The 12,794-nt window shown below is 35.3% G+C and overlaps 1 protein-coding gene across 1 annotated transcript in view; it reads left to right on the top strand.

Annotated features, from left to right (window-relative positions):
• The window catches only part of LOC5579245, a 253,072-nt gene that overhangs the window by 49,606 nt on the left and 190,672 nt on the right, over positions 1-12,794 (top strand). Inside the window, exon 2 of the mRNA XM_021843826.1 lies at positions 2,165-2,395. Coding sequence (XP_021699518.1) covers positions 2,165-2,395 — 231 coding nt within the window. The remainder of the gene's footprint in view (positions 1-2,164; positions 2,396-12,794) is intronic.

Here is a 12,794-nt window from a genome sequence, read left to right as displayed (position 1 = left end):
CAAAAATATTAAGATTTAGAGTTGGTGCAACCAGTAAAGTCTTCATAATATTAAACCAATTTTTAGGCTCTTAGCATCATTCTTTCCAAAGCTAATTTTATAAAAAGTTTGTAGAATATGAAATGTGTCTAAAATTAAAACTATTCTGAGTTAAAAGTTAAAAAAGTCATTTTTTTGTTCGACCATTACTTCATGAATACTTATTCGATTTTAGATATTTTTACTTTCTTTTGAAGCAAATTTAGTTGTTTTCTAACTGTGTATAGAACAAATTGAATACAAAAATATGATGATAAATCTTCGAGCTGTTTACCTACAAGTAGATGAAAAAAACGAATTTAGTACTTTAACATTTAATTCCGGATCAATTGTGTCCGGTTCGCGTATTAACCGTGCTATCGGTATCGATCATCCGTCTATATGCTTACGTGTTGATTTCAAATTATATCTTTATCGTTAACCAAAACGAATCCTTTCCCATAATTAAACTCCCAGTGTTTTCTTGGGAAGTGCACGGGACTTCTCGGCTTCTATAAAGCAAGTTACACGTCAACATTTCCCTCCCATCCCCAAATCGACCTGCATTCGGACGCAGTCGGCGCTGTTATTGTTTGTTATAAAATGCTCATGCTCAATTTGATATTCTACAAACATCTTTAATTTTTGATGCTAAAAGCTTAAAAATTGATTAGAAAATAGCAAAGTTAAAAAGACTTCACTGAAGGTTATATTTCATAACTTGAAAATTCACCTTAAGTCGCTTGCGCCACCTCTAAACCTCAATTTTTTTGGCTTAAAATTTGAAGTTTCTCGTGTAATGTGTTTTGAATTCAGAAGAGCACACAAAGTTTCGGTTTTGAGAACTTACGAAAAATATGCCGCACCGACAATGTCGGTATATGAAGCCTTTTTTGATAAAAATTTAAAATATGTTTGTGTATTTCATTATTTTATTTCATAACTAATAATGGACACAACAGCTGAACACTCATATCATCTAGCGAACTGACATGCTTTAATTTTATGTTTCAACATTTTATCTGTTTTTCATCCTCACTGTTTTGTCACATGCATTACCACTTCTGGCTATGTGAACGAGAATGCACTTGAACAGCAAACTTTACCGCCACGGCGCTGTCTGTTCCACACAAAAAGCCACTGGAGATTTATGTGATCGAAATGGATTCGATTCGATACTTTTTGCCGTATAGTTTTTTTTGTAGCTACTCTCGAGCGCTGCAATCGAATCTGCCATTGCAATGTAGTTATTTTTAAGGTTGTTGGATTCTTTTGTTGTATCGCAGCAGGGCACGTATCGTGGTGCCAATAAAATAAATACTAATTTATGATCTTGTCACACATTTTACGTCATTTTTGTAGCAGCGGGTTAGTTGGAATTTAATCGATTTTTATGACGAGAGTTTTATTGTAGACGAATAATTGTTTCTGTAGGTCATAATGATGAAAATCAGTTTGATAATATATCAATTTGGAGATAAGATTTTGTAGTGGTATTTCTTTAATTTGACCCAAGTCAATGGGAATAGAATTGTTTCCGTTCAATATTAAAATTTGGATTGACTTATGGATATGAGCAGTATAATGCATCGCACTGAATAGAGTGTAATTTATTTAGTCTTCTGACGATCGAAGAAATGTATACCGCACATAATTGCACATCAGTTCCTTGATATCGTATTCACATGGGATAGTGATGCGTTTTTGTAGTTAAATTAATTTCCTCGAAACTCATGATTTCTGAATCAATTTCCTTAAATTCCCCTCGACTCCGTCAATCCAACAGCCACTGCCTCTAATTGAAATCACAATCTGCTCGGCCCAATAAACCAATCTTTGCAAACGGCAGTCAGCATCCGTCACAGCAAATCTCCCTCGCGGTCTCCGGGGAGCCATCAAAACCCGTCAAAACAAAGATCTCTCTAATCGGATGATTGACATGCGATCGGATTCTACCGAGTGAAACCACTTCCCAAATTTATCGCAATTTCCACGCACATCAATCAAGGGGTGCGTCGAAGTGGCCAACCACCGCACAAACTCCAGTTGATCGATTTGTTGGCAATACCGGCGGCGACACTCACAGACACCACAGGTCGTTCTAATTTCCGTTTCTTTTTCGCTTGCTTATCTGTTGTAATTTTAGCACTGGCGCAACCATCCGCTGGACAGCGGCGATCGGCGACGTATGAAGACTGCGAACAACCGCCGGAAATAGCCCACGGGAGTGCCCGTATCACCGTGGACGAAACCGAAGAGTTTGTGACGGCACGCTACAGTTGTGCGGCGGGCTTCAGGTTGGAAGGCAAGGCGGACATACGATGTGATATCGATTCCGACGAGTGGCAGGTGAAGGAGTTGCCAAAATGCGTGAACGGTGAGTACCTATTTAGTGGTTGATATTGAATAGGGGGATAAGGTGTCAATCATGTTTAAACAAAGAATTTTAAGGCATAATTTATATCATTATCCATACATGCAAACATGAAGCAAGAATATCCAAACTTATTTGCAATCTACTACGGATAATATCCCGGCTTTGTTTAGGCCGAAACGTCTATGATATCCTCAAAAAAAAAAAAAGATAAGAAAATATTGTACATTATTGCACCGAGAATTCTGTATTTTTTATTTATTTATTTATTTATTTATTTATTTATTTATTTCATAATTCATCGAACAAAAATGTCTACATGAATATTCTTAATTTTAACATTAAACATCACAAATTTCTAGAATATAAACGATTACGGAAGACATCAATACTCATATTAAAATCAAACAGGTCATACACACAGTTAAAAACTTCGCACATTCTTCGAATTGGCTCATGCTGAGCGTAGTCAGTTCGTTGGAAATCCAGCCTAAGGAAATTTCGAGTACGTAGGGGTCTGGGTACTACATTCAAATTGATTCTGGATAGAATAAAAGGAGCATCAATGTTCGCGGTAATGATTTTTCCAGCGAAAACGGCTATCATCATCTTTCTCCGTTTTTCAAGTGTGTCCAGTTCCAACAAGTGGCATCGGTTCTCATAAGGAGGAAGCTCATCAGGGTTGCTCCATGGAAGAAACCGCAATGCGTACCGGATAAATTTAGCCTGTATTGACTCGATTCGCTTTATCCAGACGTCGTGGTACGGACTCCACACAGTTGAAGCGGTTTCAAGTGTTGAACGTACCAAAGAACAGTAGAGAGCCTTTAAACAATGTGGATCGGTGAACTCCTTAGACAGACGAAAGATAAATCCTAAGCTCCTGTTGGCTTTAGCAATAATGTACGAGTAGTGTTCTCTGAATGTAAGCTGACTATCAAGAATCACCCCGAGGTCTCTAAAGCTTGCAACTCTTTCAATCGCATTTCCTCTGATTGTGTAAGGCCATATCAAAAGATTCCTACATCGTGAGAATGATATCACAGCACATTTTCCAACGCTTATGCACATAAAGTTGGCCTCGCACCACTGGGAAAACAAATCTAAGAGTCTCTGTAGTTGCCTACAGTCGTCTGCAGATTTAACGATAAGAAATATTTTCAAATCATCCGCATATACTAATCGGCATCCAGCAGGTATAACAAGGCACACATCATTGAAATACAATGAGAAGAGTAACGGTCCAAGGTTGCTTCCTTGAAGAACACCTGAATGGTTAGTGAACGCAACTGACTGACAATTGCCCAGCTTCACACACAACTGTCGATTCACGAGGTACGATTTCAACCATTGCACAAAATCCGTCGGTGATCCCAGTCGATGTATTTTTCGGAGCAGTAGCTGATGGTTGACTCGATCAAATGCAGCTTTCAGATCCGTATAAACCGTATCAATTTGAGCACCTTCTCCCATATTGGTGATACAGAAAGAAGTAAATTGTACTAGATTCGTTGAAATAGATCTTCTAGGATAGAAACCATGCTGGTCCGGCGAAATATAAGCTTTTGATGCGCGCAGAAGGTCTTGGCTTACTAGAGTTTCCAACAACTTAGATCCAGCACAGAGTGAAGTTATTCCTCTATAGTTCGCCACGTCCCTCTTATCACCCTTTTTAAACACAGGAAACATCACAGAGTCCTTCCACCGGTTGGGAAACGTAGATTGCCGGATAGAGCTGTTGCAAATGTAGCGTAGTGGTTCGCATAGTGCATTTGAACATTTTTTCGTCTGGACCGACCGCAGTTGAGGACTTTATTTTGCGCAATGCTGATAAAATATAGTTAGCTGAAAAATCGCAAGTGTGGAAATCAAGTATATTTTCAGGTACATATCTGATTGCGTCATCAAGTTGTTCAGTAGTAGCAGTGGTGTTGTCAAAAACACTTGAAAAGTGTTTAGCAAATAAATTGCAGATACCATCAAGAGAGTCTGAAGAATCGTTTTCGTAAAACATGGAGGTTGGCAATCCACATTCCTTATGTTTCTCATTCACGAATGACCAAAATCGTTTTGGGTTCTGCCTAAGGTTCGTTTGCGTACGTCTAGCGTGTCTTTCGTATAATGTGCGGTTGTAACATTTATACTTGGTGCTCGCAACAATAAATGATCTTCTCGTAAATGGGTTCCGGTGTCTTGAATACTTTCGTAAAGCTGCCGCCCTCTGACGTTTCAATCTTCTAAGAGTTCCATTTGACCACACCGGCTTACGAGGTGATCGGCGTAGTGGAACATGGAGTCTAAACAGTTCAGTCAGTGTACTGACAAAGTAATCCAACGCAGCGTTAACGTTTTCTGCCGCATACAAAGGAGTCCAATCAGTTATTTGAAATGCTTGATTAAGCTCTTCAAAATCGGTTCGGTTAAAATCGTACGCAGCAAGCTCAACGTATTACGTAGCGCTAGCTTTTACAGAAAATCTACCGGATTATGATCTCTGAATTGTACGATTTGACAGTTGACTTATTTCAATAATGTATGTGGGAAATTATAAGCTTTTGAACCCCTGTACAAACAGCATATTTCTACCATAAAAACATATTCAAATTGCTTAAACCTTTTTTTTTGTTATTTTTGTACAATTTACTCACAAGTTCCCACAAATTCTTTTAGTTTTAAAACCTATGTAATTATTTATCATAAGTCATTTGTTTTTGAAGGTGTCTCTTGGGGGACTGACATTTCCAATAAGAGTTTCTCTATCCATCATTTTGTTTATAGACGCTTTATTATAAAAAGGGTGTCAGGTTAGGTAGCTTACATACAAAGTCATATGCATCAGTTGAGTTTTTTCTTATAAATTTTAAAATTACAAAATGATGCTTTTAAAGTTTTCAAAATCTTTACATGAACAGAGCGGTACCAGTAAAATACCAGTACCGGTAAAAAAAAAACGGTCGATTTCATATTTTTAAGATAGACTCTCATAAAATTACTATTTAAATGAGGTGTTGTTAGGAATTTTTGAAAAAATTGAGCAAAAATATAAAAAAAAAATCTAATATAGTTAATTTTGTGGAAAAAAGATACTACCGGCAGAAGGCTGCGAAGGCTCAAGCCTGCGAGTTAGTTTTCAGGTGCCATCGGAAGGATTTTATATCCCAGCTTATGTGAATTGATGCCGAGATTGTGACTGTTCAACTGAGGATTGATTAACAACTGGTGAGCTCGTTTCATGCCATTCTTTTTTATAATTGTCGCAATGACTAAAAAATAATCTTTAAATATGTCAAAAATGCCAACGTACTTATTGATTACTTCTTAATCTGTGGTCACATGAATCGTATCACTTGCCAAGGTGAACACTCTCATCAAAAAAACTCCTTTCTTTGAAAACCATGGAGATACAGAGTCGATCTCGATGTGATTATTTGCAGTAGACTTCACACTAAAAACGTGACCGACACACGCTATGTCTGAACCAGACGATTATAAAAATCGAATGTGCATCGGATTTTTTTCTCTCTACAGTTTAGTATTTAGATTATATCTTCATAATCGGAAAGTTTTAAAATATTCGATCGGTGAAATTTTGATTTTTTTCACTTTTTAGCCATTTTTTATATTAAATCCTTTGAAAATCACGTTTTCGACGCATTTCCACCCATACAAAATGTATGTAAAAAATTCACCGATAAAATATTTTAAATCCTTCCGATTATAAAAATATAGACCAAATACTGATCTTTAGCGAGAAAAAATCCGATGTACATTCGATTTTTATAATCGTCTGGTTCAGACATAGCGTGCGACACCGTTATCGAAATTACTAAGTTCAAAACTTTTGTCGTACGCTGTCAAATTATCTATCCATATCTAGACTCAGAAAGAAGCCAATTTTTCGTGACGTACATAATGGAAGCCCTTTAATATTATTACATAATCTTAGTTGATTGGGCTGTTATGTATTCTGTTTTTTTTTTAATATTGTACCTTGAAAATTGAACCAAAATCATCTAAGGTTTCTATATTCTCCATGCTTTAGAATTACTACTGAAATGCATTTGAATTTGCAACTTTTGAATTACTCCTCTTGCGGTTTCGAAATGTCATTTATAATTTCAAAAAAGATGCTCTTCCGATCAAAGTTAAATAAAAAAAAATTCAAAATATTTACATGTCAATTTAGAAAAACAAGCTTTTAATTACTTTTTCCAGATACTGTCATACAATTTACATAGCAGGATTGCAAGTATGTTGAAATTCCATTCATGTTTTAAGGCAAGAACTTCCCAAATAGCATTGGTAGCTTAATAACAGCTTATACAACTAAAATGCTCTTTATACAGCTTATTTGAGCTATTCAGCTACCAATATTACTTGGCCATCGTCTTTTATCACAACAGAGTTACTTTACATTTTGGTATTGCAATGCCTCATTAGGGTGGTTAAAAAATTAAGAAAAGTTGAAAATCTAGTCTCCCAATCTTGTTATCCTTACGATAGAAATAGAGTTCTGTGAAATTTTCAGCTTTTTTATTGGTGGTTTAAAGGTGGCCCATTGACAGTGTAGCTTTATATGGGAATTTCCATGAAGAAATTTTTTAATAATGTACCAAACGAGTTAGTACAGTAATATATGTACAAACCTATCATTCCGTAGTGAAAGTTCGTTCTTCAAACCATAATAAACGAAGTTGCTGAAGCGAGAAGTTCAAGCATTTCTTTGCTAGTTTTAGCTACATGTGCGATTCTAGTCCGGCAAACTTCTGCAAAAATCTATCACAAAACTAGCTTAAAAAGTATTTTCATCTTCAGAACCTTCCTCTATTATTGCTTTATGAGTTTTCACTATGAGATTTTAAATTTATACTTACATTACTGACGGGTTCGGAGCATTTTTAAAAATTTCTCCATAGTAATTGCCATCATCTTTATGCCACCTTCAAATCGCTACCAAATATCACGGAGTATTATTTTTATTGTAAGCAGACTGGATAATACTCCTCAGCATCACTGGAGTTTGGCAGTGTGCTGTACTTGCCTCATCGCGAGGAAGCAAAAAAATACTAAGCGGGGAGGCAATGAGCGAGGAAGATGGACACAAAACACAAAGGAGGAATATTCCATCAAAAAGAGTGACATCACAACTCCGCAAGGCCTATTTTGTTTGGAAGGGTCACTAAAGCGTTCTTTTAAAGTGTGAATAAGGGTAAGCATAGAAGCAGAGAGAAATAGTAGGGTAAATCTAGTTTATTTTTAAGGAATTGAGGCTTCTTTTACACGTACATATTATTACATTACTTAAATATCCGCGAAAAAAAAAATGTTGCGCATATTAAATCCTTGAGAAGTTTAAACAATCAATAGAAATTCTAAAAAATATCGAAAATTTATTTTTGGCCTAAAATTTTGTGTCCGACAAGCAAGCATAAATGAAGCGCATCCTACGCTATTGTATTTAGCTTAGCTTAGCTTAGCTTAGACTGACTACACATATCAATGGTTGCTATTCCGTGATTGACCGAAGTCAGTGAAAATGCACAAAGAATCAACTAGAAGTTCGGCTGGGATTGGCCATAATCTTCTTCAGTGTGCATAATTCAGTGCCTCTATTTATACATGGTCAATAACGGCGCCGGCCACGTCCTTGCAGTCAGGTGGGATTTGAGGAAGGAATGTTAGTGTGTAACCTTTGCTATTTGGAGACCGTGTTTGCCTCTGCATCTCCACAAAGGTTACTGGGAGTGGGGTTACCATATTTGCTTTCATCGGAAAGAGTCCTTTTTTCAAGTTCTGTAAAAGAGTACTAAAGAGTACACTTAGCCTATCCTGAAAAATTAAAATCGCACTTTATACTTGCGTGCCTGTCTCAATTTTGTTGAGTTGACATTTTTTGTTTGTGAGCTTTACCAGATTGGACATTGACTTTGTGAAAATGTATATAAAATATTTTCCACAATGACGTGGATTGCACAAATAGCCGTTCGGTTCTTTAGAATATTGGCTTTCATAAAAGGTTCGTTTCCAGAAGAAATGTCTTTAATTTCAGTTTCACTTTCACTTCACACTTTTTAATTAATAGTAGCTTAACTGATTCAATAGTTCACATTTGTGTTTTCAATAATTACTTCTTTTTACTGTTGAACCTTTTCATACCCACACCAGGTTAAACGATTGCATTGCCAAAAGTTTAGGCCCAAAACATCGTGTTTTTTTTTAAAGTGCCAGAATAGAATTGGTTAAATTATTCATAATAAGTTGATTATTTCTTAACATAAGTATCGTTTGGTAACTTATTGCTCTGTGAAATGAGATAAATTGGTGGATTATCTGTGTTATCATTTGAAAGAGCTTAGCCTCCTAAGTAACATTATTAGCTGAATACCAGTTTATTCAGCTGAAACATGCTTTAAAAAGGTTTGTTTAAATCGTATTTAACGAAATATGTTATTTGTTCGGCTGGTTACTTCAATAGGTTATTTGATTAGTTCGTCAATTCTCAGTGATATATTGAAAAGAGTACGTTTGAGCCCTTTTAGCAAAAAAGAATAGTACACAAATTTTTTAAGCAAAAAAGAGTACATGTACTCTAAAAAGAGTACGTCTGGTAACCCTTACTGGGAGGGATGTTTGTTAATGGGGAGGATCGTTGGGTCACAGGTTTCACTTTGATAAGCGATTAGACCATAATAAATAATTTGACGCGAGCAAAGGATCAAACACTACTACCTGCTTCACGATCCGCGCCACTAATTAATCATGCCATGTGAGCGACGCGCGACACGATTGATCCTGCTCACATCACCCGCCCCCGCAGCAGCAAGTGACGCGAGTAAAAGATCAAACACTACTCCGCATCCTACACTATTGTATTTATTACAAAAACTTTTACCACAAGAAGACTGCTAATGGATCCTATTAAGCTTAGCAAGTGGTGGAATTCTCCTTGGAATCATTTCTTTAAAAATAAAAAATAAAATGAAATGTCAAGATTTGGACCGTTTTTAAAAAACGTCTAGTACCCTTTTAAGAAACAACCTGACAAGAGAGAATTGGCCACTAAATAAAAAACAGCTTCTCATCAAAAACTATAAAAGTAATGCATTTGCCGCAGCGATAGAGCAGTTTTTGCAGAGAGGGAGGTGGTTGTTAAACCTTTTTACCATACCAGAAAAAATCCTCGTATTTTGATGCACTCTCACTTGAACCGTTTGATGATAGGTGTTGTGATTTTTGAGTTCAATTCTTACTCATTTTTACAACGCAGAGTAGTTTCTGCCAAGCCTGATTGTAAGGATGGAAAGGAAGATATGGGAGACTGTATTTGTAAAGAGGTGAAAGACCCATTAATTCAGATAACCCTAAAACCCCCCTCGTGGGTACGCTACTGGCTCTATAAAATATTTAAACTATATATTGTCTCATACCTACGGTGCAACACAACGTTGTTTACTATAAAATAGATAATCAGTAGCCATTTTGGATCATATTTTCTCTGTGCTTATTACGATAATGCCCCAAATGACTGTAATTACATGTAATTTATGTAATTTGTAACTACTACAATCTTATGAAGTTGTAAAGTACGTTCGTACTTTTTTTGAAAATAACCGTTTATCTCTACATGACTAAAAATGGCGGAAAACAATATCTTTCCATTTTCTTTGTCATATTTTATCGCAAGTTTTCATTTAAAATGCTGATATTTTTATTTGTCCCAATAGAAGCAATAAACGTTTGAATAGTCTTTGCATATTTGCAGTAATTGAACATTGAACTGATAACGTCCCACTTGATTCTATACGACCAATCATATAAAATATCAGACAGAACATTTGCACAATTCGTTTGTTACGGGGACGGATCTGATGTAGGGGTTAGAACACACGCCTCTCACGCCGAGGACCTGGGATCGAATCCCATCCCCGAGATAGTCACTACAAAAAAGTTATAGTGACGACTTCCTTCGGAAGGAAGGAAAGCCGTTGGTCCTGAGATGAACTAGCCCAGGGCTAAAAATCTCGTTAATAAAGACAGAAAAAAAATTCGTTTGTTGATTCCTATAATATTGTGAAATACACGACTTTTGCCAAACAGTCACTAGACCTGTCATCTAGGTGGCCAATATTTTTCAAATGATTCTCCACGACCATGTCTGAGTTAGCGTTTGAAAATGCCGAAGTTTAACACCCACATTTCGATAGTTAAGAAGAAACATAAAATTGACCTATCGTCAGACGATTCTAAGGAGTTCCCATAAATTCCGAAAAAATACTCAAGGCTGGTCCTATTATCAAATTTAGTTCTCACATGACGTCCGTAGTCGAAACTATAAAAGTTGATTGAAAAGGAAGTTGAAAAAGTCCATCCAGAATGAGTCAAAAAAAAAAAAAATAAATAAAAATCGTGCTCGATAATCTCCGATTGGGATTAAATTTTACACATGCTTTTGGTATGGTAGAATAAGTGTTTTCCATAGAAAAATCAATCATTTTGAATCAAAAATAACTTTTGAAAATGGTGTATAAATTTTTGCATTCAAAGATGGCTACTTTTAGAGAAATGATCATGCTTATCATTATAGTTTAGAATGATTTCAAGATTCTTATTGTATCATCAGAACGCATATATTTTTACAAAAAAAAATCAAAATTTTGAAAATCTACCAAAAGTTGTTCTTAGAAAAACATTTTTATTAAAAATTTCTCCATCACAAAACTTTGTCCCAAACATCTGTTTACTATCAAAAATATATAGAGAAAATTAAAAAATATTAAAATTTGGGTTTTTGCGTAATTTAAAATTTAAATTTTATTTTTGAATTTTATTTGAAAAATAAAATAAATATTTTTTCAGTGTTTATATTTTTTGTAGTCCAAATGGTTCGCTACAACTTATTCATAGAACATTTTTCTCTAAAATTAACCGCTTTGGAGTTGGAATTTTTCAAATATATTTGCATGCAAAAACTTATAGACCATTTTCAAAAGTTATTCTTGAGTAGAAATGATCGATTTTTCGAGGAAAAACACATATTCTACCATAACGAAAACATGTGCAAAATTTACTGCGAATCGAAGATGGTCGAGTTCTGTGACGGTCAGAACACATTTGACATGGAATTACAGTCAAACCTCCATGAGTCGATATCTAAAGGGACCATCGACTCATGGAATTATCGAGTCGTGGAAACAAATCCCTTGGAAAGCTGTTTAAGGGGACCATCATAGTAACCATGAATTATTGTTTTTAGTATTGTGGTCTTGCTTAGCCGAACGGTTAGAGTCCGCGGCTACAAAGCAAAGCTATGCTGAAGGTGTCTGGGTTCGAATTCCGGTCGGTCCAAGATTTTTTCGTATTGGAAACTTCCTTGACTTCCCTGGGTATAGTGTATCATCGTACCTGCCATTATACGAATGCAAAAATGGCAAATTTGGCAAAGAAAGCTCTCAGTTAATAAATGTGGAAATTCTCTTAGAACACTAAGCGTCTTGAAGATGAATATTCAAGTTATGAAATACGAGTGAAATCGACATAAATTTGTTATTTTCCAATCAATTTTGAAGTTTTTAGCATCATTCAGTTTTAGCAAATTTAGTTTTAAATTGTGAGTACTACAATTTTCTGAAATATAATTTTGATTTACTTATTTTACAAAAACTGTCCAAATACATGAGTTTTAAAAAGAAAATGTTATATTTTTCAAATTTTTGTCAGTTAATCGTTAATACTTAAGCTGAAAGTGGGTATTATTATTTGTTAAACCTTTAAAAAAGTCTAAGAACCGATTTCTTCGCTTAAGCCGTAAACCACGTTTACCCATACGATTAAACCAGGTTTGAGGTCTAAGTAATGGTGAAGAAACCGCTTATAAGAAGCAATTTTACATAAACTTACACGCAAACAAATTTTGTTGTATAATCTACCGAATCCATGGTAGAATTAAGAACTGCACCAACGATTTTCAACCGACTACAAAAATTTGTTAAGTTTACTATAATCTGGTGAAAATCACTGCGCAGTGCAGTAAATTTGACTATGTCCATAGTAGCATCCACTACAAAGCATTGTATTTCAATCCGTGACCCCCACCGTACAACACAGTGTGGTCAAAAGTATGATGCTAAACTTCTCAAATCAAGAATGTTTCTAGTCAAAAATACTACAACTCTGGTTAAATCAACAGAAGAAATTTTCTTGTGTAGTGATGTTGACTATGTTTTGGTAGAGTTAACAGATTAATGTAGTCGGTTGAAAATCGTTAGTGCAGTTCTTAATTTTACCATGGATTCAGTAGTTTCTACAATAAAATTCATTTCAATGTAAAAACAAAAATATATTTTTTAAATTTTTTTAAATGTTTACATTTAACAAGATGTTTCATAAATTTTTGTTAAACAGT

Source organism: Aedes aegypti, chromosome 2 (assembly GCF_002204515.2).
Source record: "Aedes aegypti strain LVP_AGWG chromosome 2, AaegL5.0 Primary Assembly, whole genome shotgun sequence".
Classification (NCBI taxonomy): domain Eukaryota; kingdom Metazoa; phylum Arthropoda; class Insecta; order Diptera; family Culicidae; genus Aedes; species Aedes aegypti.
The sequence above is the reverse complement of the archived record's forward strand: the minus strand, read 5'-3'. Positions and strand labels throughout refer to the sequence as shown.